This window comes from Apteryx mantelli, chromosome 41, assembly GCF_036417845.1.
Source record: "Apteryx mantelli isolate bAptMan1 chromosome 41, bAptMan1.hap1, whole genome shotgun sequence".
Taxonomy (NCBI): domain Eukaryota; kingdom Metazoa; phylum Chordata; class Aves; order Apterygiformes; family Apterygidae; genus Apteryx; species Apteryx mantelli.
Genome location: NC_090018.1, coordinates 262,034 through 289,099, shown reverse-complemented (window position 1 = coordinate 289,099; position 27,066 = coordinate 262,034). Strand labels below are relative to the sequence as shown.

Sequence of the window (27,066 nt, the reverse complement as noted above, 5' to 3'; positions counted from 1 at the left end):
GGCTGGCTGTGCTCGAGGGGGTGGCACCGCGCCAGGGCCACCACCCCCGCCGGGGCCCAGGCGTCCGGCACCCTGCCGGGGGGCCCAGGCATCCAGCCCCCCGCTGCGCCACTGACGTCAGGGCCGGCGGCGGCCCCGGGGCAGCGATGCTATCGGGGCCGGGGGGGGGGGTCGGAGCCGCCCCCGCCTCCTTCCTCGTTCCCCAACATCTTGATAGCGAGGGGAAAGGGCCCAGGCGTCCGGCTGCTGCCCCACCCCCGCCTCCCCGGGGGGCCCAGGCATCCGGGAGCCCCGGCATGGGCACACGGGTGGGTGCCCGGACGCCGGGGGCCCCCCCCAAGACACAGGCGGCAGCGGTGGTGCCAGAGAGGTTTATTGTATGGGGGGGGCCCCGGCATCCGGGGGTGGCAGTGGTGGGGGGTCGCCGGCGTCCAGGGGCACCGTCGGCAGAGGGGTCCCGGCATCCGGGGCGTCTCTGGCGTCCGGGGGGCCCAGGCGTCCGGGGCTCAGGCCCGCGCGGTGACGTAGCGCGGCCCCAGGCCGGCGAAGAGCTCGCGCTCCCACTCGCTCATGAGGGCGAAGTGCAGCGGGCGCTGGCAGGAGGCGCAGGCCGGGCCCGGGGGGGCCTCGCGGGGCAGCCCCAGCGCCCCCCAGCACTCGGAGAGCCGCGCTGCGGGTGCCGGCGTCAGCGCCCGGCCCCACGGCGCCCCACGGCACCCCCGGCCACCCAGTCCCCCCAGCAGCCCCGTCCCCGCGTCCCCAGCGCCCCCCAGTGCCCCATGTCCCCAGGGCCAGCTCCCCTGGGCCCCCAACCTCCCCCAGCTCCCCCGGGCCCCCCATGTGCCCCATACCCCAGTCCCCGTGTCCCCAGTACCCCCCACGTCCCCCACGTCCCCCTTGCACCCCCCACGTCCCCCATAGCCCCAGTGCCCCCCACGTCCCCCCGCGCCCCCCGCTCACCGACGAGGTTCTCCATCATGGCGGGGCTGTGGTGGGGGGTGGGCGCCAGGCGCAGCAGCTCCTGCCCCCGCGGCACGGTGGGGTAGTTGATGGCCTGCACGTAGAGGCCGTGCTCCTCCAGCAGCGCCCGGCTCAGGCGGCTGTTCAGCGCCGCGTCGCCCACCTGTGCCCGGGGGCCCCGCGTCACCGACCTTCGAGGCCACGGGGGCCCCACGGCCGCCAGGGCCCCACAGAGACCCCGGGGGCCCAGGTGTCCGGGCAGGGATCCCCCCACCCCCCAAGGGCCCAGGCGTCCGGGCAGGGATCCCCCCACCCCCCGGGGGCCCAGGCGTCCGGGCAGGGATCCCCCCACCCCCCGGGGGCCCAGGTGTCCGGGCAGGGATCCCCCCACCCCCTAGGGACCCAGGCGTCCGGGCAGGGATCCCCCCACCCCCCGGGGGCCCAGGCGTCCGGGCAGGGATCCCCCCACCCACCGGGGGCCCAGGCGTCCGGGCCCCCCCCCCCCCCGTCACTCACCCGCAGGGGGACGATGTGGCTGGGGCAGGGCAGGGCCGGCAGCCCGCGGTCGCGCAGCAGCAGCCGCAGGTGCTTGGCGTGGCGCTGGTGGGCCCGGCGCAGCGCCCCCCCCTCGGCGCCCCCCAGCACCCGCAGCGCCGCCAGGGCCCCCGCCGCCACCGCCGGCGGCAGCGCCGTCGTGAAGATGAAGCCGGGCCCCAGCGAGCGCACCGCGTCCACCAGCACCTCCGGCCCTGCGATGTAGCCCCCCACGGCGCCCACCGCCTTCCCTGGGGGGGGGGGGGGGGAGGAAGGGGTCAGCGTCAGCCCCGCGGACCCCCCTACGGCCCCATAGATCCCCCCAGGGCCTTCTCTGGGAGTCCCACAGCCCCACAGACCCCCCCATGTCCCTCTTTGGGGGTCCCACAACCCCATAACCCTCCCCAGGGCCTTCCCTGGGGGTCCCACGGCCCCATAACCCTCCCCATGGCCCCATAGACCCCCCCAGGGCCTTCTTTGGAGGTCCCACAGCCCCATAGACCCCCCCAGGGCCTTCTTTGGAGGTCCCACAGCCCCACAGACTCCCCCATGTCCTTCCTTGGGGGTCCCACGGCCCCACAGACCCCCCCATGTCCCTCTTTGGGGGTCCCACAACCCCATAACCCTCCCCAGGGCCTTCCCTGGGGGTCCCACGGCCCCATAACCCTCCCCATGGCCCCATAGACCCCCCCAGGGCCTTCTTTGGAGGTCCCACAGCCCCATAGACCCCCCCAGGGCCTTCTTTGGAGGTCCCACAGCCCCACAGACTCCCCCATGTCCTTCCTTGGGGGTCCCACGGCCCCACAGACCCCCCCCATGTCCTTCCTTGGGGGTCCCACAACCCCATAGACCCCCCCAGGGCCTTCCCCATGGGCCCTCAGCCCCCCAGACGCCCCCCGAATGCCCCCCCCCGGAGCAGCGCACCGAGGGTGCCGGAGACGACGTCGATCTTGTGGGCGACGCCGTCGCGCTCGCCGATGCCGCCGCCGCGCGCCCCGTAGAGCCCCACGGCGTGCACCTCGTCCACGAAAGTCAGCGCCCCGTGGGCGTGCGCCACGTCGCACAGCTCCTCCAGCGGCGCGATGGAGCCTGCGCCCGCCGCCGCGTCGGCCGTCAGCCGGGGCGGGGGGACGGGGGCATATGGGGGGATACGGGGGGGGATATGGGGAGGATATGGGGGAATATGGGGGGGGATACGGGGGCTACGGGCAATATAGGAAGCTATGGGGCCATACAAGGGGGATACAGGCAGTTATGGGACAGTACAGGGGGGCTATGGGGGGGGAAAGGGGGCAAGATGGGGAATACAGGGGGGCTAAGGGGCGATACGGGGGGCTACAGCACATTATGGGGGGCTACGGGGTGATGCAGGAGAGACACAGAGCGGATATGGGGGCATATGGGGCAATAGCAGGGGATACAGGAGGGATATGGGGCGATACAGGGCGATATGGGGGGCTACGGGGGGCACAGAGGGGATACGGGGTGATAGCAGGGGGACACAGGGGATCTATGGGGTGATGCAGGGCAATAGGGGGAGACGCAGGCGGGATGGGGGGGATGTGGGGGGACCATAGGACAATACAGGAGGGCTATAGGGTGATATGGGGGAATAATACAAGGATATGGGGCAACACGGGGTAACGTAAGAGAAATGGAAGGGATATAGGGCAATATGGGGAAGATACGGGGTGATATGGGGGGGCTATGGGGCCGGGGGGCACCAGAGGGATGTTAAGGAGCCCAGGAAGTCATTGGGGTTTTAGGGGTCCCCAGGAGATTTTGAAGGGTCTCCAGGAGGTTTGGGGGCTCCTGGGGTCCCTGGGAAGTTTTGAAGGGTCCCAAGGGGGTTTGGTGGACTCCCAGGAGGTTTGGGGGGCTCCCAGGAGATTTGGGGGTCCCCAGGAGGTCTGGGGGCTCCCGGGAGGGCTTCGGGGGTCACGCACCGTCCATGGAGTGGAGGGACTCGAAGGCGACGATCTTGGGCAGCCCGGGGGGGCTGCGGGCCAGCAGCTGGGCCAGGTGCTGGGGGTCGTTGTGGCGGAAGACGTGCTTGGGGACGCCGCTGGCCCGGATGCCCTGGATCATGGACGCGTGGTTGCCCGCGTCCGAGAAGATCTCGCAGCCTGCGGCAAAGCGGGGGACACACGGAGCGTGAGGCGCGGGGCCCCGGCGTGCGGGCGGGCGGGCGTGCGGGCGGGCGGGCGTCCCCGCGTACCTGGCAGCAGGCGGGCGAGCGTGGCCAGCGCCGTGTCGTTGGCGGCGAAGCAGGAGGAGAAGAGCAGGGCGCGGGGCTGGCGGTGCAGCCGGGCCAGCGCCGCCTCCAGCGCCCCGTGCAGCGGCGACGTCCCGGCGATGTTGCGGGTGCCGCCGGCGCCCAGGCCGTGAGCCCCCAGCGCTGCCCTGCGCACCACCGTCAGCCGCAGGGGGCCGGGGGGCGGCCGCGGGGGGCAGCTGGGGGGCTCGGGGGGGGGATATGGGGGTATCTGGAGTGTCCAGGGGGGTATTTGGGGGTCCTTGGGGTGCCCAGGGGATATTTGGGGTGCCCAGGGGGGTATTTGGGGTGCCCAGGGGGGAATCTGGGGTCCTTAGGATGCCCAGGGGGATATTTGGGAGTCCTTGGGGGGCCCAGGGGGGTATTTGGGGAGCCTGGGGGGGTGTTTGGGAGTCCTTGGGGGGCCCAGGGGGGTGTTTGGGAGTCCTTGGGGGGCCCAGGGGGGTGTTTGGGGTACCCGGGGGGGTGTTTGGGGTGCCCAGGGGGGATCCGGGGGTCTTTGGGGTGCCTGGGGGGGGATCCGGGGTGTGTGGGGGGCGCTCATGAGGCCTGGGGGGTCCCGAGTGGGGCAGGGGTTCCCTGGGGGTCCCAAGGGGTCTTTGGGGTGCCCAGGGGTGTATTTGGGGGTGTGGGGGGGTGTTCGTGGGGCCCAGGGGGTTCACGAGTGGGGCGGGGGTTCCCCAGGGGTCCCGGGGGGTATTTGGAGCGCCCGGGGGTGTATTTGGGGGTGTGGGGGGGTGTTCGTGGGGCCCAGGGGGTTCCCGAGTGGGGCGGGGGCTCCCCAGGGGGTATCTGGGGCGCGTGGGGGGCATTCGGGGGGGGGGCACTGGGGTCGTACCTGGCGGCGCGCAGCACGGCGGGGTGCCGGCTCATGCCCAGGTAGTCGTTGGAGCACCAGACCTGCACGGGGCGGCGGCGGGGGCCGGCGGCGGCCAGGGGGGGGGCGGCGGCGCGGCGCGCCAGCACCGTGAACACCCGGTAGGTGTGCGTGCGCCGCAGGGCTGCCAGGCGGGCGCCCAGCGCCCCCTCGTAGGGGAAGGCGTCCTCTGGGGGGGGGGCGGCACGCGGGGGGGGGTCAGCGAGCCCCCAGCGCGCCCCCAACCTGCCCCACTGCATCCCCAACGCGCCCCAATGCGCCCCAAATCCCCCCCCGCACACCCTGCACTGCCCCAGTTCACCCCAACGCGCCCCAAATCCCCCCCATTGCACTCTGCGCGGCCCCAAAGTGCCCCAATGCGCCCCAAATCCCCCCCATTGCGCCCCAAATCCCCCCCATTGCGCCCCAAATCCCCCCCGCACACCCTGCACTGCCCCAACGCACCCCAAAGAGCACCAAATCCCCCCCCATTGCACCCTGTGCTGCCCCAAAGCGCCCCAATGCACCCCAAATCCCCCCCCATTGCACCCTGCACTGCCCCAACGCACCCCAAAGAGCACCAAATCCCCCCCCATTGCACCCTATACTGCCCCAGAGCGCCCTAATGTGCCCCAAATCCCCCCCATTGCACCCTGCACTGCCCCAAAGCGCCCCAACACACCCCAAATCCCCCCCATTGCACCCTGTATTGCCCCAACGCACCCCAATGCGCCCCAAATCCCCCCCATTGCACCCTGCGCTGCCCCAAAGCGCCCCAATGTGCCCCAAATCCCCCCCGAGCCCCCCCGAGGCCGCACCGGGCAGGTTGTCGTGCAGCCGCCGCTCGTGGTCGGGCTCCGGCGCCTCGTCGGGCTCCAGCAGCGACAGCAGCAGCGAGTCCAGGGGGGCTGCGGGGCGGCGGGTCAGGGGGGCGCCGGGGGGGGGGTGCCGTCCCCCCCAGCCCCCCGAAACCCCCCCAGGCCCCACGGCCGGGGCCCCTCACCTGGCTCCCGGGGGCCGACGTCCTCCTGCACCTCGGGGGGGGCGCGCTGCACGAAGCCCGTGGCCCCCCCCAGCTCCATGAAGGGGCACTGGGCGGCGGGTTCACCTGCGGGGCGGGTGTCAGAGGGCCCAGGCGTCCGGGCATCCCCCCCCCTCACCCCCCCCCACCAAGGGGGAGGCCGTCGCTGCGCGGGGGCCCCGGCGTCCGGGCGCACCTGGGTGGGCGCGGGGGGGCGCGGTGGCGGCGGCGGCCAGGCCGCGGGCAAGCGCGGGGCAGCGGCGGGCCAGGGCCGGCAGGAGCCGGGGGTCGCGGGCCAGCGCGGGGCAGCGCAGCAGGGCGGCCATGGTGCTGCGGAGACACGGGGCCCAGGAGTCCGGGGCCGCCCGGACGCCTGGGCCCCCGCGAGGGCCTGGCTGCGCCCTGGGCGTGGCCCCCCCCCAGCCCTTATCAGCCCCCAACACCTGGCGCGGCCCGGCCCTGTGACACCGCGGGGGGGGGGGGGGGGGGGGGGATGGCGAGGCACGAGCCCAGGCGTCCGGGGCCCCCCTGCGCCCTGACCCCAGGGGCCCAGGCGTCTGGGAGACCCCCACCCATGGGGGCCCAGGCGTCCCAATGCCCCCCCCGGGGGGCCCAGGCGTCCGGGAGACCCCCACCCATGGGGGACACAGCTGCCCCAATGCCCCCCCACCCCAAGGACCCAGGCGTCCGGGCCCCCCCTGTGCCCTGACCCCAGGGACCCGGGTGTCCGGGACATCCCCACCCCCAGGGGACCCAGGCGCCCCAATGTCCCGTCCCCCCCATGGCACCCAGCTGCCCCAATGTCCCCCCCCCCCCAGGGCACCCAGCTGCCCCAATGTCCCCCCCCCAGGGGCCCCAGGCGTCCCAATGTCCCCCCCCCCAGGGCACCCAGCTGCCCCAATGTCCCCCCCCCAGGGCACCCAGCTGCCCCAATGCCCCCCCCCAGGGAACCCAGCTGCCCCAATGTCCCCCCCCCAGGGGCCCCAGGCATCCCAATGCCCCCCCAGGGGTCCCAGTTGCCCCAATGTCCCCCCCCCAGGGAACCCAGCTGCCCCAATGTCCCCCCCCCCCCCAGCGCCGCGCACCTGTTGCCCTGCACTGAGGACGAACAACCAGCACTGTGGCGGCGCCGGGCCGCGCTCCGCGATAAGGCCCGGGCGGGGGGGGGCGGGCGGGGCACCCGGCCCCCCCCGCCCCCCCTCTCCCGCACCGCCGCCGCCGCCGCCGCACCGGGGACCCCCGCGCGCAGGGGGCGGGGCGAAAGGGCGGGGGCGTGGCCTCGGCGCCTGGCTCCTCCCCCCGCGGGGAGGGGCCGCCTGTAGCGGCGGGCCGGAGGGGCGGGGCCGCCGCGTGAGTGGCAGGACCGGGGCGGGGCCTCGGTGGGCCCTTGGGCGGCCAGGGGCGGGGCTGCTCTGTGAATGACAGGACCAGGGGTGGAGCCTCGGCGGCCGTTGGGTAGGTCGGGGGCGGGGCCTCGGCGGCCGTTGGACGGGCAGGGGCGGGGCTGCTCTGTGAATGACAGGATCAGGGGAGGAGCCTCGGGAGCCGTTGGGCAGGTAGGGGGCGGGGCTTCGGCGGCCGTTGGGCAGGTCGGGGGCGGGGCCTCGGCGGCCCGTCCGGTCTGAGCGGGGCCATGTTCACCCGAGGGTCCCGGCGGCGGCGCTCGGCGCGATCCGTGAGCGGGCGGGGGGGGGGCTGTGGGGCAGGAGGGGGCCGGGAGGGGGCCGTAGGGCAGGGGGGGACCCTGAGGGGGGGCTGTGGGGCAGGAGGGGGCTGGGAAAGGGCCGTGGGGCAGGGGGGGACCCTGAGGGGGGGCTGTGCCGGGTGAGGGGGGGCTGTGGGGCGAGGGGGTCTCCCCACTGCTACCCCCCCAGCCCTGCATCTCCCCTATTATCCTGGATTAAGGGGCCAGGTTAAGACAGGCCCGGGAGATTGGGGGGGATAAGGGGGAGCTATGGGGCATCTGTGGGGTGCTGGGGCTGTCCTGGGGGGCTGGGGGGCAGAGGAGAGCTATGGGGCATCCGTGGGGTGCTGGGGGTGTCCCAGGGGGCTGTGGGGAGTCCCAAGGAGGCTGTGGGGTGGTTTGGGGGGCATTGAGGCACTGGAGGCTTTGTGGGGCTGGGGTTGTTATGGGGCCCAGGGACTGCGGTGGGGCAGGAGGGGCCCATGGGACGTGGGCTGGGGCGCTGTGGGGCTGGGGGCTGGAATGGGGCGCCCGGGGGTGTCCCCGTAGGACCCCGGGAGCGTCCGCAGGGGGGTGTGGGGGGAACTCCCACAATGCCCCGGGCTCAGCGTCCCGGCTCCCAGAATGCCGCGCGGGCGGCGGCACTCCCACGATGCCCCGGGGCGGCGCAAGCCGCTTCTCCCCTTGGCGGGCGGGGGGCGGTGGCGGTGGTGCCCCCCCCCCGGGGCAGGCGGGGCGCGGGAGGGGGCGAGCGCGCGTCCCTGCCCGCAGGCGCCCGAGGCCGAGGACCCCGAGCGGGGGCAGCCATGCCAGGCGTGCGGGGAGCAGTGCCCCGGCTTCCTGGTGCACGGGTGGAGGTGGGTCCCAGTCCCGGGGGGGCGGTTGGTGGTGGTGGGGCGGTGCCAGTCGGGGGGGTGCGAGCGGCCCTGCCCCCGCAGGAAGATCTGCCAGCACTGCAAGTGCGGGCGGGAGGAGCACGCGGCGGGGGGGGCGCCGCCCCACCTGGAGCGCCTGCTGAGCCGCCTGGTCGCCGACTGCCAGCCGCCCCCCGCCTCCGACGACGACTCGGGCTGCGCCTCCGAGGAGTACGCCTGGGTGCCGCCCGGCCTCAAGCCCGAGCAGGTGCCGCCCCCCCGGGGGCGTGGCCGCACAGAGCCCCACCCCCACAGGGGTCTCTGTGTGGGTGTGTGGAGCCCCTGCCCTGCCTTAGCCCCGCCCCCACAGGGCTCTGTGTGTGTGTGGAGCCCCGCCCCCACAGGGGTCTGTGTGGAGCCCTGCCCTGGGCTGGCCCCGCCCCCACAGGGGAGTGTCTGTGTGGAGCCCTACCCTAGCCCCACCCCCACAGGGGGGTGTCTGCATGGAGCCCCGCCCCCACAGGAGTCTGTGTGTGGAGCCTTGGCCTGACCCCGCCCCCACAGGGGATCTGTGTGTGTGGAGCCCCTCCCCTGGCATGGCCCCGCCCCCACAGGGGATCTGTGTGTGTGGAGCCCCTCCCCTGGCCTGACCCCGCCCCCACAGGGGATCTGTGTGTGTGGAGCCCCTCCCCTGGCATGGCCCCGCCCCCACAGGGGATCTGTGTGTGTGGAGCCCCTCCCCTGGCCTGACCCCGCCCCCACAGGGGATCTGTGTGTGTGGAGCCCCTCCCCTGGCATGGCCCCGCCCCCACAGGGGGTGTGTCCAGCACAAAGCCCCACCCCCTGAGCCCCACCTTCACACCCGCACAGAGGCGTGTCCAGCCCCGCCCTCACAGCCCTGCCCACTGAGGGTGGCCCCACCCACAAGCCCCACAGCCCCACCTCCAGGCTGCTCCCCCTGCCATATATGGTCTGCCTGCACAGGCCCCGCCCCCAGAGCCCTACCTCTGTGGAGGCCTGCCCAGCCCAGAGCCCTGCCCCACAGCCCCGCCCCCTGCAGGTGGCCCCGCCCCCCCATGCTGAGCCCCGCCCCCCCACAGGTGTACCAGTTCTTCAGCTGCCTGCCGGAGGACAAGGTGCCCTACGTGAACAGCCCCGGGGAGCGCTACCGCGTGCGCCAGCTGCTGCACCAGCTGCCGCCCCATGACAGCGAGGTGGGGGGGCCGCCGTGGGGCCGGGGGGGCCGCCGTGGGGCTGGGGGGCTGCTGGGGGCTGGGGGGGGGCCGCTGTGGGGCTGGGGGGGCCCGAGGCGAGCAGCCCCGGGGAGCGCTACCGCATGCGCCAGCTGCTGCCCCACGACAGCGAGGTGGGGGGGCCGCCGTGGGGCTGGGGGGGCTGCGGGGGGTCCGGGGGGGCCCGAGGTGAGCAGCCCCGGGGAGCGCTACCACGTGCACCAGCTGCTGCCCCACGACAGCAAGGTGGGGGGGCCACTGTGGGGCTGGGGGGGGCCACCGTGGGGCCGGGGGGGGCCCGAGGCGAGCAGCCCCGGGGAGTGCTACCGCGTGCGCCAGCTGCTGCCCCACGACAGCGAGGTGGGGGGGCCGCCGTGGGGCCAGGGGGGGCCGCCATGGGGCTGCGCCATGGGTCCCGCCCCGCCATGCCAGCCCCACGGCGCGTCGCGCAGGCGCAGTACTGTAACGGGCTGGCGGAGGAGGAGCGCCGGGAGCTGAAGCTCTTCGCCCAGCAGCGCAAGCGAGAGAACCTGGGCCGGGGGGCGGCGCGCCCCTTCCCGCTCACCATCACCGGCGCCATCTGCCAGCAGGTACCGGGGGGGGGGGCCGGGGGGCGGCCGCGCCGGGGTGGGGGGGGCAGCGCCGGGGGGGGTGGCCCTGCTGACAGCGCATCGTCCGCAGTGCGGGCGGCGCCTCGGCGGCGGCGACATGGCAGTGTTCGCCGGGCGGGCGGGCCACGGCGCCTGCTGGCACCCGCAGTGCTTCCAGTGCGCCACGTGCCGCGAGCTGCTCGTCGACCTCGTCTACTTCTACCAGGACGGGCGGCTCTACTGCGGGCGGCACCACGCCGAGACCCGCCGGCCCCGCTGCCAGGCCTGCGACGAGGTGGGGGCGCCGCGTGTGCGCGGCGGGGGGGGGCGGCGGGGGCACCCGCGGCCCCCGTGACGCCCCCTTTCCTTTCCTCCCCCCCCCCCAGATCATCTTTGCGGCGCAGTGCACGGAGGCGGAGGGCCGCCACTGGCACCTGGGCCACTTCTGCTGCTTCGAGTGCGAGGGGCCGCTGGGCGGGCGCCGCTACGTCATGCGCCACGGCCGCCCCTACTGCTGCCGCTGCTACCAGGCGCGCCACGCCGAGTACTGCGACGCCTGCGGCGAGCCCATCGGTGCGTGCGGGGCGCCGGGGGGGGGGGGCGGCGTGGGGGTGGCATGGGGCCGCCGTGGGGCGCTGACCCCCCCCTCCTCCTCCTCGCCCCCCCCCAGGGCTGGACCAGGGGCAGATGGCCTACGAGGGGCAGCACTGGCACGCGCGGCCCGGGTGCTTCTGCTGCGCGGGCTGCGGGCGCCCGCTGCTGGGGCAGCCCTTCCTGCCCCGGGGGGGGCAGCTCTTCTGCTCCCGGCCCTGCGCCCAGCGGCCCCCCCCCCGCCCCCCGCGCGGCCTCCTCCCGGCGATCCTGGGGGGGCGGCCCCCCCCCGGCCCAGGGTGAGACCCAGGGGCGCCGCGAACGACGGGGGGGGGGCACTGGGGTTACTGGGAGCCGTGGGGGGGCACCAGGGGGTTACTGGGAGGTGCTGGGAACTGTGGGGGTGCACTGGGGGGCTGCTGGGAGCTGGGGGGGGGCACCGGGAGGTCGCTGGGAGCTGCGGGGGGGCACTGGGGGGTCACTGGGAGCCATGGCAGGGCGCCAGGGGGTACTGGGAGGTGCTGGGAACTGCGGGGGGGCACTGGGGGGTAACTGGGAGCCATGGGGGGGTGCCAGGGGGTTACTGGGAGGTGCTGGGAGATGCTGGGAGCTGGGGGTGGGGGTCCTGGGGCCCCCAGGAGAAGCGAGAGGGCACTGGGGGGGGCATTGGGAGCCACAGGGGGGCACTGGGGAGTACCTGGAGGGCACTGGGAGCCATGGGGGCGGTTACTGGTGGCTCTGGGGGGTGTCAGGGGGGTTACTGGGGACACTGGGGGGTTACTGGAGACACTGGGGGGGTGCTGGGGGGGGTTACTGGTGACACAGGAGAGTTACTGGTAGTACTGGGAGGTTCTGGGAGAAGGTTACTGGTGGAACTGAGGGGTTACTGGTGGTACTAGGAGGTTACTGGGGACACTGGGGGGTTACTGGTGGTACTGGGAGGTTACTGGGGACACTGGGGGGTTACTGGTGGCCTGGGGGTCACTCAGGGCTGACCCCCCCCTCCCTGCCCCTGCAGGCGTGGAGCCCCGCTTCCGCCGGGGGGGGCCCCACCGCCACTCCATGCCCGAGCTGGGGGCGGCCCCGCCCCGCCTCGGCCCCGCCCCCACGGCCCCGCCCCCGCCCCCCGCCCTGGCCCCGCCCCCAGCCCCGGCCCTGCCCCGCGGCACCTCCCCCCGCGTCAGCTTCCGCGAGCCCCCGGCCTCCCCCAAGGAGGGCGCCCCAGCCCCACCCCCTGCCCTGGCCCCGCCCCCCGCCCGGCCCCGCGCCGCCTCCGACAACGCCCTGCACCTGGGCGGGGCCGCGGGGGGGCGGGGCCTGCGGCGGGGGCGGGGCCGCCCCCGCTTCCCTTCCTCTTCCTCCTCCTGCTCTTCCTCCTCCTCCTCCGAGGACGACGGGCTCTTCCTGGGGCAGCCCATCCCCCTGCCCCCGCAGCTCCGCCCCCCCGGGGCCACGCCCCCCGCCCCACCCCCCGGCAGCCCCGCCCCCCGGCGGCCCCCCCGCGACCGTGGCTGCCTCCTCGCCTGACCCCGCCGGCGACCTCGCTGTGGGACGACCTCTGACTTCCGACCTCCGGCGACCTCCAACCGCCACGGGCCGCCCTTCGGTGCCGACCCCTGACCTTTCACCTTGCCCTGCTTCCGGGCACCCGGCACCTCCGGCCTTTGACCTCTGCCCTTTGCGCACTGTGTCCCACCAAAGCACTTTTGAGCACTGACCTCCCACCCTTGCCCTTTGACCTCTAACCCCCTCCCTGCTCCTCTTCTCTCGCCCTTGACCCCTGACCTCCGGTGCCTTAACCTGTGGGTTCTGCCTTTGCACTTTGCCCCCGCGGCCCCTCCAGGCGACCCCTGACCTTTGCCCCCGGGCTTCCTGCCGTGACCTTCCTCAGGGACCCCCAAAGCACGCGCTGGTGCCCTACGACCTCTGCACTGTGACCCCTGCCCCGGGCGCCGCCCTGGGGCCCCCCCAGCCCCCCCCGCCCTTTGACCCTGCGGCGCCCAGTGGGCGGGGCCCAGGCCTTAATAAAGGGGCAGTGCCCCAATGACATCACTGCTGTGCTGAGTCCTGGTGACCTCGCGGGCAGGAAGTAGGAGGGGCCTCCCCATGACATCACAGCATGGGGCGGGGCCCAGGCGATGACATCATGCCCATCAAGGGCCCCGGCGTCCGGCCCCTCCCCAAGCACCAACCACACAGGATTGACCAAAACGTCTCTATTTGCCTTGAAAGAAATCTGTAGATCCAAAAAGGTGGGGGCGGGGCCTCCTGGGGGCGGGGCCTCCTGGTGGGTGGGGCCAGGCAGTGTCACAGGGAGGGGGCGTCGCCGTGGGGGGGCCGAGCCGGCAGCTGGGAGGGGTCCTCGGCGAAGGGGCTCGCTGGGGGGGGGGGGAAGGGGGTCAGTGCTGCCCCACGCCCCCCCCGCGCCCCCCACATCCCCCGCACAACCCCCCCAGTGACCCCTTGGTGGTGGCACTGGGGGCCGCTTCCCTCCCCCATGTCCCCCCCCCAGTGACCCCCAACTCACGGTTGTGGAACTGGGGGGCCGTGTCCCCCCCCCATGTCCCCCCCAACTCACAGCTGTGTTACTGGGGGGCCATGTCCCTCCCCCCATGTCCCACCCCCCCAAGACTCACGGTTGTGGAACTGGGGGGCCGTGTCCCCTCTCCTGCCCCCCCAACTCATGGTTGTGGAACTGGGGGGCCATGTTCCCCCCCCCATGTCCCCCCCCCATGCCCCCCCACAAGACTCACGGTTGTGGAACTGGGGGGCCGTGTAGCGGGTCAGCAGGATCCCGACGCCCTCGATCAGCGCCAGCAGGATCCCCCCCATCATGGCCGAGCCCACCATGGCCAGGGGGCCACCTGGGGGGGGGCGAGGGAGGCGGGGTCACGGGGTGCGCGGCCCCACCCCCCACCCCCCCATCTCCCCCCCGCCCCACTCACTGCGGGAGGCGAGGACGGCGCCGGTGAGGGCCCCGGAGGCGATGGAGTTCCAGGGATCCTCGCGGCCCCGCAGCCGCACCAGCCCGCAGTCGATGGTGGAGAAGAGCCCGCCCCACACCGCGAAGCTGCCTGCTGCCACCGTCAGCCCCGCCCACACAGCACAGGCCCCACCCACATCACCCTGGGCCCCACCCACACAGCATGGGCCCCACCTGCATCACCCTGGGCCCCACCCACAGCAGCCCTAGGCCCTGCCCACCCAACCAGGCCCCACCCACAGCCACCCAGACCCTGCCCACAGCCCCATGCCCTGCCCACACCCTGCCCATACAGCCCTGGGCCCCACCCAATCACCCCCCACCCACAGCCACACATGCCCCACCCACCCAGCCTGGCCCTTCCCACCCTGCTCCAGGCCCTACTCAACCAGCCAGGCCCTGCCCACAGGAGCCCAGACCCCACCCCCAGCACCCCAAGCCCCACCCACCAGTCAGGCTCCACCCCCAGCACCCCCAAGCCCCACCCACCAGCCAGGCTCTACCCACAGCAGCCCCAAGCCATCCCATCCACCAGGCTCCACCCACCTGCCCAGGCTCCACCTACCCTCACCCTGGCCAACAAGCCCCACCCCCCCAGACGCAGGCCCCGCCCCCACCTCCGATCTGGGGCGCCCGGATGCGGATGGCGCTGGCGCTGCCCCGGAGACGATGGTGGACGCCCTGCGGGGGGGGGGGGGGGGGTAAAGGGGGGGGTGAGGCCCCGCCCCGTGGTGGGCAGAGCTGCCGAGGCTCCGCTCCGGCATAGGGCGGGGCGGGGCCTCACCGCGGGGGCGTTGCGGAAGCCCTTGACGGCCTGGAAGACGCCGCCCCCGATGACGCCCATGGTGAAGGCGCCGCCGCAGTCATCGACGATGCGCCAGGGGCTGCGGAGACGCTGCGTTAACACCCCGGCGCCCCCCCCCGAGGACCCCCTACAGCCCGCCCCCCCCCACACCCCGGGGCGCTCCGCGTCAGCGCCGCCGTGGGGCGCCCCACGCCGGCAGCCGGGGAAGCGGCCGCTGCAAAAACGGCCCCGCAAACGCGGGCCGCGCGTGTCCCCCCCCGCCCCCCGTAGCGCCAACATGGCCGCGCCCGCTGCGCCGGGCCCCGCCCCAAGATGGCGCCGCTCACCCCCCTCCACGCACGCCGCGTGCGCGGCGCGGCCACGTGACCCGGGGGTGTATGTGTGTGTGTGTGTGTGGGGGGGGGAACTGGCGCGCCCCGCGCGCGCCCCGCGGTTACCAGGGCTCCCGCGCGTACTCCTCCATGGCCGCCGGCGCTGGCCCCGCCCCCGTCACGTGCGCAGCCGGATTGGCCGCCGGCAGTCACGTAGAGGGAGGCGCTTCCCCCTCCCCGCCGCCCCTCCTCCCGGCGGCGGAGGGAGGCGCCGATTGGCTGCGGCGCGCGGCAGGGAGGGGGGAGCGGGGATTGGCTGCGAGCGCGTCACGGGGCCGGGGCGGGGCGTGCGGCGATTGGCCGCGGCGGTTCCCGTGAGCGGCGGCGAGGAGCGGAGCGGAGCGGAGCGCGGGCCGGCGCCGGAGCCGCGGGGTCGGCGGGGCGGGGGGGCCGCGCCGCGCTGGGGGGGCCCGCGGGCGGCGGAGGGAGGGAGGGGGGGTGCCGGGCCCTGCGGGGGCGGAGCCGCGCGGGCCGGGTGGGCGGTACCGGAGGTGGGCGTGGCCTCGGATGACCCCGCCCCTCAACCCCCCCAGGCGGAAGCCATGCCGCTGCCGGTGGCCCTGCAGTCCCGCCTGGCCAAGCGGGGGCTGCTCAAGCACGTGGAGCCCGGTGAGACGGGGCGGGGCCGCCGGTGGGGGCGGGGCTAGAGGCCGTCGCTGCTGTCGGGGGGAGGGGAGGTCGGGGGGGGTCATGCGCAGCCCTGGGGGTGGGGGCAGGCTTGGGGGCGGGGCTTGGGGTGTGCAGGGTGGGGCCAGGCAGCTCCAAGGGGCGGGGTCTAGCCTGGGGGCGGGGCTAAAGGCTGTGTGTGGCATCAGGGAGTGCAGGGGCGGGGCCTGGGTTGTAGGTGGGCTCAGGGGCTGAAGGGGGCATGACTTGTGCTTGTGGGCGGGGCCTGTGCTTGTGGGCGGGGTCTATATTTGTGGGCAGGGCCAGGGCTGCTGGTTGTCTCAGGGGCTGCAGGGGAGGGTCTTGGCTTGGGGGGGGAGGGTGGTTTTTGAGGGGGTGGGGGCTGGGTTTGGGGGGCGTGGCCACCTGAGGCCCCGCCCCACAGAGCCAGAGGAGGAGATCATCGCGGAGGACTACGACGACGCACACGTGGACTACGAGGCCTCGCGGCTGGAGGGGCTGCCGCCGCCCTGGTACAAGGTCATCGACCCCACCTGGTGAGCCCCACACCCCCCCCACACACCCCCCATAGGCACCCCGGCCCTATGGCGGCCCCCCCGCGGGGTGCTATAGGGGCTCCGCGTGCCCCGCAGCGGGCTGCCCTACTACTGGAACGTGGAGAACGACCTGGTGTCCTGGCTGTCGCCCAACGACCCCAACTCCGTCGTCACCAAAGCGGCCAAGCGCCTCAAGGGCGGCGCAGGTGAGCGCGGCGGGGGTGGGGGGGGGAACCCGGACGCCTGGGCCCCCGGGGGTTGTGGGGGCTGTGTGGGGCAGAGCCCCCCCCCCCCACACCCCCTGGACACCTGGGCCCCTCGGTGTGCAGAGGCGGAGGAACCCCCCGAGCGGGGCTACGAGAAGGAGCGGGAGGAGCCGCCCCTGCCCCTGCCGCCGCCCCGGGAGCGGCGCTTCCACCGCCGCGAGGAGCTGGCGCCCTACTCCAAGAGCAAGAAAGGTGGGGGGCGCGGGGGGGCACGATGGGGGGGCACATAGGGGACATGGGAGAGGGACTCGCTGACAACGGGCCGCTCTATGGGGGAAGGATATGGGTGGATTTGGGGCAAAGAGCTGTTCCGTGGGGCAGGGAATGGGGGGGGGGGGCCAAGCTGTACCATGGGGGGAGAAACGTGGGGGGAGCTGGGCCATTCCATTGGGTAGGGAAAGGGGGGACTGGGCTGTTCCATGGGGTGGGGACATGGGGGGGAGCTGGGCCATTCCTTGGGGCAGGATCCTCCCCCTTCAGCCCCCCTCTCTTCCCCCCCCCCCAGGTAGCCGCAAGGACGAGGAGCTGGACCCCATGGACCCCAGCTCCTACTCCGATGCCCCTCGGTGAGTCCCGCCCCCTCGTGGGGGGGTGGAGCCTGGGGGAGTGGGGGTGGGGCCTCAAAGGAGGGGGCGGGGCTCCTGCAGGCCAGCATGGGTGGGGCCAGGCACACAAAAGGGGTGGGGCTTATGCACGAGTGATGCAAAGGGGTCGGGGGTGGGTCCCACGTGGTGGGCGTGGCCCGGCTGCCGGTGGGCGTGGCCCGGCTGCCGGTGGGCGTGGCCTGACGCTGCCCCCGCCCCCTCGCAGGGGTACCTGGTCCACGGGGCTGCCCAAGCGGAACGAGGCGAAGACGGGGGCGGACACGACGGCGGCGGGGCCCCTCTTCCAGCAGCGCCCCTACCCCAGCCCGGGGGCCGTGCTGCGCGCCAACGCCGAGGCCTCCCGCGCCAAGCAGGACTGACCACCCCCCCCCGCCCCCAAAATAAACCGCCCCCCCCCCCCCCGGCCCCGCCGCAGCCGCAGCTGGGGCCCCGGCGTCCGGGACAGGCTCTCACCGAGGGTTTTATTGCGGCTCGGCCGAACGCGCGCTCGCGGATTGCACGCCGGGCTCCTCGCACGAGAGGTTTTGCAGGCCCAGCTCCTCGCACGAGGCCCCGGCTGCCTCCTCCTCCTCCTCCTCCTCGCACGAGGATGGCTGCTCCCCTAGCTGCTCGCGCAGGGCTCCTTCCTCCTCGTCCTCCTCCTCCTCCTCGTCCTCGGGGGGGCCTGCACGCACGGGGGGGGCCGGCGCCCATCCCCCTCCCGGGCCAGCAGGTCGTGGCGGCGCAGGAAGCAGGCCTGCGCGTAGGGGGGCGCGATGGGGGGCGCGGGGGGCTCCACGTAGCTGTAGGGCTTCTCGGGGTCCAGCTGGGGGGGGGGGAGGCGCAGACACCCCCGGTGCGTCCCAGTGCCCCCATAAGTGTGGGGCACTGGTACCCATCACCTCCCACCAGCGCATCCTGGCCCCCCATAGCTGCAGGGGGGAGTTGGGGGTCCCCCAGCCCCCCCAGCAGTACCACAGAGCCCCCCCCAGGGGTCCCACATCCCCCCCAGCCCCGCTGTGGGGCAGTTGAGGGTCCTGCAGCCCCCCCCATGGCCCCCATTCCCCCCATAAGGCAGCTGGGGGTCCCCGCAGCCCCCCCTATGGCCCCACGTCCCCCCCAGCCCTGGCATGGGGCAGTTAGGGATCCTGCAGCCCCCCCCATGTGGCAGTTGGGGATCCACAACCCCCCCCTCATGGGACAGTTGGGGGTCCTGCACCACCCCATTGGGTCCCACATCCCCCCCAACCCCACCATGGGATGGTGGGGGGTCCCACAGCCCCTCCTGTGGGTCGCATGTCCCCCCCAACCCTGCCATGGGGCAGTTGGGGGTCCTGCAACCCCCCCATGAGCCCCACATCCCCCCTTGCCCTGCTGTGGGGCAGTTGAGGGTCCTGTAGTCCCCCCACAGGACAGTTGGGGGTCCTGCAGCCCCCCCCCGTGGGCCCCACGTCCTTCTCCAGCCCCACTGCGGGGCAGTTAGGGATCCTGCAGCCCCTCAACGTGGCAGCTGGGGGTCCCGCAGCCCCCCCATGGCCCCCCAGCCCCCCCCCATGGGGCGGCTGGGGGTCCCACAGCCCCCCCCATGGCCCCACATCCCCCCCAGCCCCCCCCCCCATGGGGCAGCTGGGGGTCCTGCAGCCCCCCCCCGGCCCCCCATACCTGCAGCGGGTAGGTGCGGTCGGGGTCGTAGGCGCTCAGGTCCCCGCAGGCCACGAAGGGGACGATGACACGGGCCGGGCCCGAGAGCTGCGCCAGGGCCAGGCCTGGGGGCGCCGGGGGGGGTGGGTGGGTGACGGGGGGCGCCGCGGGGACGCCCCCCCCCCTCCCCAAAGCCCCATTCGCACCCGCAGACCCCCCCCCGGCGTCCCCCCCCCTCACCGGCGTCGGGGTCCAGCAGCGGGTTGTCCATGGTGGGCACGTAGCCCTCGGGGGGGCTGTAGCCGCGGCACACCACGAAGGCCTCTGCGGGGGGCGGCGGCATTAGGGGGGGCTATAGGGACCCCCGGGGGGGCTATAGGGGCTCTGGGGGGGGCTATAGGACCCCCCCAGCTCACCGATGCTGGAGTTGCGGCTGCTGCGGGGCTTGGCGCACGTCACCTCGGGGAAGAAGATGCGGAGCTGGGAGTAGAGCAGCGTCACGTCTTTGCCCCGGAAAATCTGTGTGTGGGGGGTGGGAGACGGCAGCAATGAGTTAAAACCCCCCGTTTTGGGGACAGGACACCGCAAAGTGAGGTTTTTGCACCCCCCCGCCCCCCGTTTTCGGCCTCACCTTAGCCACGAAGGTGCCCCCCGCCTTCAGCACGTGGGTGGTGATGTTCAGGGCCTGCGGGAGAGGCGTGGGTGAGACCCCCCCCCCCCCGCGGTGGGGGGGGCCCTGGGGCAGTTTTGGGGAGATTCCCCGGGATTTGGGGGTGCCCGTCTCACCGCCAGCAGCAGCTGCGCCTGGATGTACTCGTCCAAGTCGTGCAGGCCCGTCACTGGGGGGGGGAGATTCGGGGTTGGTGGGGGGCTGAGCTGCCCCCACCTGCCCCCCTGGCCCCCCCAATCTGCCCCCCGCGCCCCTCACCGTCAGGGGCCCCGTCGCACACCACCAGGTCGGCCGGGCGCCCCTCGAAGTGCCGCTGGATCTCCTGGGCCGTGGAGACCTGGGGGGAGAAACGGGGTCTGGAGGGGTCCTGGGGGGGCACTGGGGTGAGAAAGGGGGCTCTGGGGGGGGGAATGGGCTCTGGGGGGCCCTGGGGTGATAAATAGGGGTCTGAGGGGGGATATGGGGTCCTGGGGGGAAACAAGGGGGTATTGGGATGAGAAATGGGGGTCTGGGGGGTTATGGGGGTCCTGGTGTGGAAAATGAGGGTCTAGAAGGTTGGGGGGTGAGAAACGGGGGTCTGGGGGGGGGAAATGGGGGGTTTGGGGGGGCCGCGGGCGGCCGTGGGGCAGGACCCACCTTGGTGATGTCCCCCTGGATCTGGAGCACCCCCGGGAGGGGGGCCATGGCCTGGAGATCCACCGCCACCACCTGCACCGGCTCCCCCGGCGCCCCCCTGCGGGGGGGTCAGCGGGGACCCCGACCCCCAACTGCCCCCTGGGACCCCCAGCTGCCCCCCTAGGAGCCCCTATTGCCCCTCCCAGGACCCACAACCACCCTGCTGTACCCCCAACTGCTCCTGAGACCCCCAATCGCCCCCCCCAGGATCCCCTGCTGCTCCCCTGGGACCACCAGCCAACCCCCAGCCACCCCCTGTTGCCCCCCTCAGGACCCCCAACCGCCCCACTGGGACCCTGAACTGCCCCCCCAGCACCTCAGCTGACTCCTGGGACCCCATTACCCCGATCTGGACCCCCTGGGACCCCCAAACTGCCCCACCGGTGCCCCCAACCACTCCCTAGAGCCCCCAAACTGCCCCACCGGTGCCCCCAACCACCCCCTGGGGCCCCCAACCATCCCCTGGGGCCCACAAAACTGCCCCACCGGTGCCCCCAACCACCCCTTGGGACCCCCGACCACCTTCCGAGACCCCCAACCACCCCCTGGGACCCCCAAACTGTCCCACCAGCGCCCCCAGCCACCCCTTGGGACCCCCGACCACCCTCCGAGACCCCCAACCACCCCCTGGGACCCCCAAACTGCCCCACTGGCGCCCCAGCCACCCCTTGGGACCCCCGACCACCCTCTGAGACCCCAGCCACCCCCTGGGACCCCCAACCACCCCCTGGAGCCCCCAAACTGCCCCACAGGTGCCCCCAGCCACCCCCGGGACCCCCAGCCACCCCCTCCAGGTGCCCCCGCCGGACCCGTGCCCCCACGAGGACCCCCCAACCTGGCCCCACCTGAGCTTGCGGCTCAGCACCTGGCTCCAGCTCCCAGGGGCGGCGCAGAGGTCGACGGCCCGGCGCACGCCTGGGCGGGGGGGGACGGACGGATGGACGACAGCAGGCGTCAGCCCCTGCGCCGCCGCCACCACCGCCGCCTCCCCCGGGCCCGGCCGCCCCCCCGGGCCCTACCCTGGAAGAGGCCGAAGCGCTGGTCGAGCTGGAGCAGCTTGAAGGCGCTGCGGGCCCGCCAGCCCTCCTCCTTCGCCAGCCGGTAGTAGATGTCGCGCTTGTCCTTGGACGAGCGGCCCATGGCGCCGCCGGGGCCTGCGCCGCTGCCACACCGCCGTTACCGCCGTTGCCCCCGGGCCCCCGCGGCGCCCCGCGCCTCCCGGGCCGCCCCAACCCCACCAAAGCGTGGCCTCGCCGAAATTAACGCTATAACAACCCAACGGTAACGTTTATTTTTTGTAGGGCCTACTGTAAACGCTCAGGGCGCACACTGCGCATGCGCAAGCGCCGGCCGCCATTTTGGCGGCCCCGCTGTTCCAGCCGCCCGCTTGCCGCCATCGCCCTCCTCCCACCGCGCATGCGCGCCGGCCCGCTCGCCCCGCCTTCCGCCGGCGCATGCGCACAGAGTGTCACCGCGCGCGCGCCGCCAACCGCCCCCCTACCGCACCCGCCGCCCGCGGCGCTTTACCGAGCGGGGCAGCACCGACCCCGGGGGTCCCGGGAACGGCCGGAGGAGCCGGAAGTGAGGAAGCGGAAACGGGCGGGAGGCGGCGGGCAGCCCGCAGCGGTGCCGGCAGCAGCGGAGCGCGGCTGACGGGAGGGCGCGGGCCGCAGTGCGCATGCGCGGCGGGGGAAGCGGGCGGGCGCGGAGATGAGGGCGCATGCGCGGGGAGCAGTTCCCCCTCCCCCGCCTTCACGGCCCGGCGCACTGCGCATGTGCGGGCAGCGGAGCATGCTGGGAGCTGTAGTCCACGGCGGGCAGCGCCCCACGGGCGCTCTCGTCTACCCCCTCCCGGGGTGCTATAGGGGCCGTAGGGACCAGCAGAGCCAGGCACATCCCCCCCCCCCCGCCATAAGAGCCGCAAGAACCCCCCAGAGCCAAAGATGCTGTGAAAATTATTTTATTTCCCATTATCATGCTCCAAAACGCCCTCCCCAAGCAGGAAACTCGAAGCCGCTGGAGGAGGGGGGCAGTGGCGGGGGGGGAGGCACCATGGGACCCCCCTGGGGTCCCCCCCCCCCCCGTGTTCCCTTGGCAGCCCTTAGGGTCTCCGTGGGCCCTATAGAAAGCGCCCCAGTGCCCTGCGGGAAACTGAGGCACGGAAGAGTTCAAGGCACTTTCGAAGGCACTGGAGGAGGGCCCAGGCGTCCGGGCCCCCCTGCTCTGCCCCCCCCCCCCCCCCCCAAGGAGCCCAGGCGCCCGGGCTCCCCTTGCTTTAAGCCGGCCGGTCCCGCCATCCCCAGGGGGCCCAGGCATCCGGGCCGCCCCTCCCTAATAACTTAAGGCCTGGCCTCTCCCTCGGCGGGAGAGGGGGTAATTTGGGGTGTCTCCGTGCAGGACGGGGGGGGAAGGGGGCGACCTTCCCCCCTGCCCCCCCCCAGGGTATTTCCAGGGGTCAGGGAAGGGGGGGGGGGGGGCCGCGGCCAGGAGGGTTCAGGGTCCTTCCGGGGACTCTGTGGGGGGAAGAAACGTGGGGGAAGGGTTAGAGCGGCCCCAGCGCCCCCCCCAGCGCCCCCCAGTGCCCCCCAGTACGCACCAGTGGGGGCGGCGGTGTGGCCCTGCCGGCTGGGCAGGGTGATGTAGGCGTCGTAGCCCAGCAGGATCCCGGCCAGCAGCCCGAACACCTGGGGGGGGGGGGGAAATGGGGGTTAAACGCTGCGGGAGGAGGGGTGCTGATACCCCCCCCCCCCCCCCCGTGCCCCACAGGCTCCCCCACTCACGCCAGCGGCGATGCCGGAGCCGTCGCGGTGCCCGATGAGGACGATGAGGGAGGTGATGAGGAAGAGCAGGCAGCCGATGAGGCAGCGGATGAAGTCCTGGGGCGGGGGCGGACGCAGACACAGGTCAGTGCTGCCCCCCCCCGGGGACCCAGGCATCCAGGCGCCCCCCCCCAGTGACCCCCATGAGCCCCCAGGGACCCCAGTGCCCCCCATAACACTCCCAGTGCCCCCTGGGACCCTCATGATGTCCCCAGGACCCTGCCATCCGGGTGCCCCCCATCACCCCCCCAGGGACCCCAGCATTTGGGTGTCCCCCCCCCAGGGCCCTGGTGTCCGGGCACCCCCTAACCCCCCATGCCCCCCATGTCCCCCAAACCCGCCATGCCCCCCCCCAGCCTCCTGCATCTCCCCACCCCCCCAGGCACCCCCTAACCCCCCATGTCCCCCCAGCCCCCTGTGTCCCCCCTCCCCATGCCCCCCCATGTCCCCCGTGCCCCCCATGTCCTCCTAGCCCCTGTGTCCCCCCTCCCCATGCCCCCCATGTCCCCCATGTCCCCCTAACCCCCCGTGCCCCTCCCAGCCCCCTGCATCCCCCCACCCCCCAGGCACCCCCTAACCCCCCATGTCCCCCCAGCCCCCCGTGTCCCCCCTCCCCATGCCCCCCCATGTCTCCCTAACCCCCCTGTGTCCCCCCCAGCCCTCCCCCGCGCCCCCCCCGGGCGGCTGCTCACGCTCCAGCCCCAGTGCACGAGGGCGAGGCGCCGGTGGAGGCCGCACGCGTAGAGCACCAGGAAGGCGGCGGCGAAGACGAGCTCGCAGACGGCCACGCCGGTGTAGCCGGGGGTGCGCGAGGCCCCGTAGCACACCAGGGTGAGCACGCACAGCACCTGCGGGCGCCCCGCCACCTATAGCGCCTCCGTGGGGCCCCTATAGACCCTCCGTGGCCCCTATAGAGCCTCCACGGCCCCCAGGCGGCCCCTATAGAGCCCCCACAGCCCCCACGCGGCCCCTATAGAAACCCCAAAGCCCCCTCGCAGCCCCTATAGAGCCTCCACAGCCCTCACGTGGCTCCTATAGAGCCTCCACGGCCCCCACAGCGCCCCTGTGCAGTCTCTTTTAGAGCTTTTATACTGCTCCTATAGAGCTCCTATAGCACAGCTATAAGGATCTTATAGTAGTTGCATAGAGTCCTTATAATATTAGTACCAACCCCCGTAGAGTGCCTATATCCCCCATACAGCACCGCAATAACAGCCCCCCAGAGCTCCTGTACTGGTCCTGGAGACCCCTTATAGCACCACCGTAAAGATCTTGTAACGCATCTTAGAGAGCTCACGTAACACTGCCTATAGAGGCTTTGTGGTGAGCCCCTATAGAGCCCCATAGCATCCCCCAGAAATGCCCTACAGCAGGCTTTGTACGGTTCTATAGATAGTATCGCCTATAGCACTGCTGTAGCAACGCCCTGTAACACCCTTATAGAGCTCACAGGGTGTGTCCTACGGAACCCTTATAGCATTCCTGCAGCAGTTCCTATGGAGCCTCTATAGCACCCCTACAGCACCCCTTATGGAGCCCCTATAGTACCACCTATAGCCCCCCATGGAGCCCCTGTAGCTCCCCTTATAGAACCCTTATAGCACCCACGCAGTGCCCCCTATGGAGCCCCTATAGTGCCCCCTATAGATCCCTTACAGCGCCCATGCAGGGCCCCTATAGCATCCCTATAGATCCCTTATAGTGCCCGCGCAGTGCTCCCTATGGAACCCCTATAGATCCGTTATAGCGCTCACACAGTGCCCCCTACAGCACTCCTGTAGATCCCTTATAGCGCCCGCACAGTGTCTCCTATGGAGCCTCTATAGCGTCCCCTATGGCGCGGCCGTGGGGGCTCTTAAAGGGGCGAGGGCGGCGGGCCGGGGGCGTGGGGCTCTTAAAGGGGCCACGGCAGGACCGGTGGCGTCCGCGGGTCTTAAAGGGGCAACGACGCAGCGCGGGCGGCTTAAAGGGGGCGGTCGGGGGGGGCTTAGGGGACCGGCGCGCCGCGTTCTTAAAGGGGCCGCGCCCGGGATTTCCTTAAAGGGGCCGCGCCCGACGCAGGGGCAGGGCCTCGCGCGAGACGCCGCCGCGTGCCTGGACAGGGCTGCGGCCGCCGCGGGCCTGGGCGGGGCACCTGGCTCAATAACGGCCGGGGACGGGGACGGGGATGGGGCCGCGGTGCCCCCCGGCGATGCCCCCCCGGCAGCGCCCACCCGCCTCCCCCCACCCAGCTCGAGCAGCGCGGGCGGCCGCGCCGCCCCGTTAACCCTCGCGGCACCACCCGCTCCCGGGGCGGTGCCCCCCCCCACCTCCCGCGGGACCCGGTTCCCCCCCACCGCCCCCCCCCGGCGGCCGAGCATCCCCCGCGCTCGCCGCCCCCCACCCCCCCGGCGGGGACCCGGGCGGCCCCTGCCTGGCCAGCGGGCTCCCCCCGCGCCCCCCCCGGCCCCCGGCACTCACGATCTCGCCCAGCAGCACCAGCCCCTTGTGGGTGCGGACGAAGGCGACGCAGCCCCCGGGGCAGCTCTGGGATCCGCCGGACTCCATGGCGGGCGGGCGGCGGCGGCAGCACCGCTGGGGGGGGGCGCGGGGCCAGGCGGTGGCACCGGGGGGCGGGGCCAGGCGGGGCGCGGCCCGGCGGGGGGGGGGCCGGGGACCGCGGGAGCCCGCGCGCGCGGGCGGACGGGCGGGCGGGCGTCGGCGGGACTGGGCACGGGGAAACCCCCGGCGATTGGCGGGAGCGGCTGGGGGCGGGGCTGGACACGGGGAAACCCCCGGCGATTGGCGGGAGCGGCTGGGGGGCGGGGCTGGGCACGGGGAAACCCCAGCGGCTGGGGCGGGGCTGGGAACGGGGAACCCCCCCACAGCCATTGAGGCAGGGGGCTGCGGGGGCGGGGCCAGAACGGGGAGCCCCCAGTGATTGGGGCGCGGTTCTTTGGGGGCGGGGCTAAGAACCCCCTGTGAATGGGGGCTTGGGGGCAGGGCTAATAACTGATTCAGGCAGGGGTGCTTTGGGGGCGGGGCTTGGAAGCAGGGAGCCGCCAGCGATTGGGGCAGGGGGCTTGAGGGGGCGGGGTTAAGGTGGGGGTCCCCGGGCAGGGGGAATCAGGGCTCGGGGGGGGGCTTGGAGGTGGGCGGAGCTCGGTGCCGAGGGGGGGCAGAGCCTGGCATCCCCCCCCCCCCGCCCGGCGCGGCCGCCGCCCTGGAGGTGACTCAGCCCTGGCAGGATGTGGGCACCGCCGGATGCGGGGGGGTGAGGGGGGCCCCTGGCGCCTGGGTTCTCTGCCCAGCCCTGTCGGCGCGCCCGGACGCCTGGGCCCCCGGGGGGGGGGGGGGAATGATTCAGGCGAGGTGCTGCAACTCCCCGGCCGTTTATTGCCCGCCAAACACGCGTGTGTCCCGCCCCTCCCCCCCCGCCGAGGGGGGATGGGTCCGCCCACTCCACCCATGCTGGCTCCGGATTGGCTGGTGGTGAGGGGGGCGGGGCCAGGCCATGAGGACCGGGCACGTGGCAGCAGCTGCGGGGTGGGGGGACAGGCTGTACCATTGCACGGACCGGGGGGGGGACAGGTTGGACCATTGCACAGAGGAATGGGCTGTACCATTGCACAGACTGGGGGGGGATGGGCTGTACTACTGCACTGCTGGGGGGGGGCTGGCCGCAGCATTGCTGAGGTAGGGGAGCCAGACCGTACCATTGCACAGTGTGTCGGGGGGGATTATGTGGGGGAAATCCCTGAGGCACTGTGGTCCCGCCCCCTGGAGGTGGGGCCTCCCTAGCTCCACCCCTGGCCTCACCCCACCCCGCAGGGCCTGGTTTAGCAGCTCCTGGTGGGGCAGCAGCCAGGGCCCCGGGGGGGGGGGGAAGGTGGGACCGGCCCCCCAGCTAGCCCCAAGGGGCTCCCCCAGTGCCGCTGCTCCGGGCCCCCAGGCCGGGCTCCGTTCCTGGATCCCAACTGGTCTGGGGGAGAGAGACGGGGGCCCGGGGGGGCAATGCTGTACCATTGCCATGGGGGGGTCATTCCTTTGGGGGAGCGATGTTCAGGGATGGAGTGAACCATCACCGTGGTGGGGGGGCTTGGAGGAGCCCATTGGGGGGGTGGAGCAAACCATTGCTGGGGGGGGACCCATGGGGTGGATGGAGAGAACCGTTGATGTGGGGAGGAAGCTCAGGTGAGCCCATGGAGGGGGGGGGGAATGGAGTGAACCATTGCTGCAGCGAGGGGAACTGGGAGGAGCCCATGGAGCGAACCATTGTGGGGATGGGGGGAGCTGGGAGGAGTCCATGGAACAAACCATCGCAGGGACAGGGGGAGCTGGGAGGAGCCCACGGAGCAAACCATCGCAGGGATGGGGGGAGCCCGGGCGAGCCCACTTCTGTGGGGGGGGGCACCCACCAGCGCAGGTCCCAGCGTCCCATGAGGCAGAAGCAGGGCTCCCCCATGGGGGGAGCGGGTGACGCAGTGCGCTGGGCTGCCGAGCGCAGTTGCTG

General features: G+C 73.5%; 6 protein-coding genes and 1 long non-coding RNA gene across 8 annotated transcripts; 3 read left to right on the top strand and 4 right to left on the bottom strand.

Moving 5' to 3' along the window:
* Positions 1–355: 355 nt before the first annotated feature.
* Positions 356–6,817, bottom strand: LOC136995249 (5-aminolevulinate synthase, erythroid-specific, mitochondrial-like). The gene is made up of 11 exons (XM_067315099.1): positions 6,732–6,817; positions 5,843–5,976; positions 5,629–5,733; positions 5,444–5,533; positions 4,608–4,815; positions 3,713–3,897; positions 3,441–3,620; positions 2,419–2,583; positions 1,477–1,745; positions 961–1,123; positions 356–670 (listed from the first exon to the last, which is right to left on the bottom strand). Exons 2-11 carry the CDS (start codon positions 5,970–5,972, stop codon positions 507–509), a joined length of 1,659 nt encoding a protein of 552 aa, XP_067171200.1. The 5' UTR covers positions 5,973–5,976; positions 6,732–6,817; the 3' UTR covers positions 356–506.
* Positions 6,818–7,246: 429 nt separating this feature from the next.
* On the top strand, positions 7,247–12,644 carry PRICKLE3 (prickle planar cell polarity protein 3). Its single transcript, XM_067315078.1, has 10 exons — positions 7,247–7,321; positions 8,102–8,187; positions 8,269–8,452; positions 9,285–9,398; positions 9,869–10,006; positions 10,098–10,301; positions 10,393–10,579; positions 10,677–10,896; positions 11,616–11,718; positions 12,489–12,644. The coding sequence occupies exons 1-10, from the start codon at positions 7,280–7,282 to the stop codon at positions 12,642–12,644; spliced, it is 1,434 nt and encodes a 477-aa protein (XP_067171179.1). The 5' UTR covers positions 7,247–7,279.
* A 154-nt stretch (positions 12,645–12,798) lies between these two features.
* TIMM17B (translocase of inner mitochondrial membrane 17B) lies at positions 12,799–14,953 on the bottom strand. The gene is given in 6 exon segments (XM_067315061.1): positions 12,799–12,975; positions 13,351–13,461; positions 13,543–13,671; positions 14,198–14,358; positions 14,360–14,464; positions 14,823–14,953. Coding segments are annotated over 6 exon segments (603 nt in total). The 5' UTR covers positions 14,849–14,953; the 3' UTR covers positions 12,799–12,904.
* An 84-nt stretch (positions 14,954–15,037) lies between these two features.
* On the top strand, positions 15,038–17,178 carry PQBP1 (polyglutamine binding protein 1). Its single transcript, XM_067315060.1, has 7 exons — positions 15,038–15,128; positions 15,290–15,365; positions 15,808–15,919; positions 16,016–16,125; positions 16,249–16,377; positions 16,691–16,751; positions 16,996–17,178. Exons 2-7 carry the CDS (start codon positions 15,299–15,301, stop codon positions 17,147–17,149), a joined length of 633 nt encoding a protein of 210 aa, XP_067171161.1. The 5' UTR covers positions 15,038–15,128; positions 15,290–15,298; the 3' UTR covers positions 17,150–17,178.
* Positions 17,179–17,232: 54 nt separating this feature from the next.
* Positions 17,233–21,363, bottom strand: FTSJ1 (FtsJ RNA 2'-O-methyltransferase 1). 2 transcript variants are annotated; one of them, XM_067315096.1, is made up of 11 exons: positions 21,283–21,363; positions 20,775–20,917; positions 20,601–20,670; positions 19,717–19,813; positions 19,339–19,417; positions 19,197–19,249; positions 19,042–19,095; positions 18,827–18,929; positions 18,651–18,734; positions 18,432–18,535; positions 17,233–17,595 (listed from the first exon to the last, which is right to left on the bottom strand). In XM_067315096.1, exons 2-11 carry the CDS (start codon positions 20,893–20,895, stop codon positions 17,392–17,394), a joined length of 969 nt encoding a protein of 322 aa, XP_067171197.1. In that variant the 5' UTR covers positions 20,896–20,917; positions 21,283–21,363; the 3' UTR covers positions 17,233–17,391. The 2 variants fall into 2 exon arrangements, with proteins under 2 accessions (XP_067171197.1, XP_067171198.1); XM_067315097.1 differs by having other exon boundaries at positions 20,775–20,909; positions 21,283–21,361.
* LOC136995248 (uncharacterized) lies at positions 21,252–23,315 on the top strand. Its single transcript, XR_010886790.1, has 3 exons — positions 21,252–21,336; positions 22,522–22,658; positions 23,233–23,315. It is a non-coding gene; the product is annotated as an uncharacterized lncRNA (long non-coding RNA).
* Positions 21,988–25,181, bottom strand: PLP2 (proteolipid protein 2). The gene is made up of 5 exons (XM_067315098.1): positions 25,035–25,181; positions 23,267–23,422; positions 22,536–22,631; positions 22,352–22,439; positions 21,988–22,268 (listed from the first exon to the last, which is right to left on the bottom strand). Exons 1-5 carry the CDS (start codon positions 25,119–25,121, stop codon positions 22,249–22,251), a joined length of 447 nt encoding a protein of 148 aa, XP_067171199.1. The 5' UTR covers positions 25,122–25,181; the 3' UTR covers positions 21,988–22,248.
* Between the last annotated feature and the right edge of the window lie 1,885 nt (positions 25,182–27,066).

Bases quoted from the DNA above. Each gene is read 5' to 3' on its own strand.
- LOC136995249 (XM_067315099.1), bottom strand. From the start codon at position 5,972: ATGGCCGCCCTGCTGCGCTGCCCCGCGCTGGCCCGCGACCCCCGGCTC. The intron at 5,734-5,842 runs GTGCGCCCGGAC...CCCGCCCCGCAG, and splicing joins GCCCCCCCGCGCCCACCCAG to GTGAACCCGCCGCCCAGTGC. The intron at 3,621-3,712 runs GTACGCGGGGAC...GCTTTGCCGCAG, and splicing joins GCTCGCCCGCCTGCTGCCAG to GCTGCGAGATCTTCTCGGAC.
- PRICKLE3 (XM_067315078.1), top strand. From the start codon at position 7,280: ATGTTCACCCGAGGGTCCCGGCGGCGGCGCTCGGCGCGATCC. The intron at 8,453-9,284 runs GTGCCGCCCCCC...GCCCCCCCACAG, and splicing joins CCGGCCTCAAGCCCGAGCAG to GTGTACCAGTTCTTCAGCTG. The intron at 10,007-10,097 runs GTACCGGGGGGG...CATCGTCCGCAG, and splicing joins CCGGCGCCATCTGCCAGCAG to TGCGGGCGGCGCCTCGGCGG.
- PQBP1 (XM_067315060.1), top strand. From the start codon at position 15,299: ATGCCGCTGCCGGTGGCCCTGCAGTCCCGCCTGGCCAAGCGGGGGCTG. The intron at 15,920-16,015 runs GTGAGCCCCACA...CGTGCCCCGCAG, and splicing joins AAGGTCATCGACCCCACCTG to CGGGCTGCCCTACTACTGGA. The intron at 16,378-16,690 runs GTGGGGGGCGCG...CCCCCCCCCCAG, and splicing joins CTACTCCAAGAGCAAGAAAG to GTAGCCGCAAGGACGAGGAG.
- FTSJ1 (XM_067315096.1), bottom strand. From the start codon at position 20,895: ATGGGCCGCTCGTCCAAGGACAAGCGCGACATCTACTACCGGCTGGCG. The intron at 19,096-19,196 runs GTGAGACGGGCA...CCTCTCCCGCAG, and splicing joins AGGCGCAGCTGCTGCTGGCG to GCCCTGAACATCACCACCCA. The intron at 17,596-18,431 runs GTATGGGGGGCC...CCCCCCCCCCAG, and splicing joins ACCGCACCTACCCGCTGCAG to CTGGACCCCGAGAAGCCCTA.
- PLP2 (XM_067315098.1), bottom strand. From the start codon at position 25,121: ATGGAGTCCGGCGGATCCCAGAGCTGCCCCGGGGGCTGCGTCGCCTTC. The intron at 23,423-25,034 runs GTGAGTGCCGGG...GGGCGCCCGCAG, and splicing joins TGGTGCTGCTGGGCGAGATC to GTGCTGTGCGTGCTCACCCT. The intron at 22,269-22,351 runs GTGCGTACTGGG...TTCCCCCCACAG, and splicing joins CCACACCGCCGCCCCCACTG to AGTCCCCGGAAGGACCCTGA.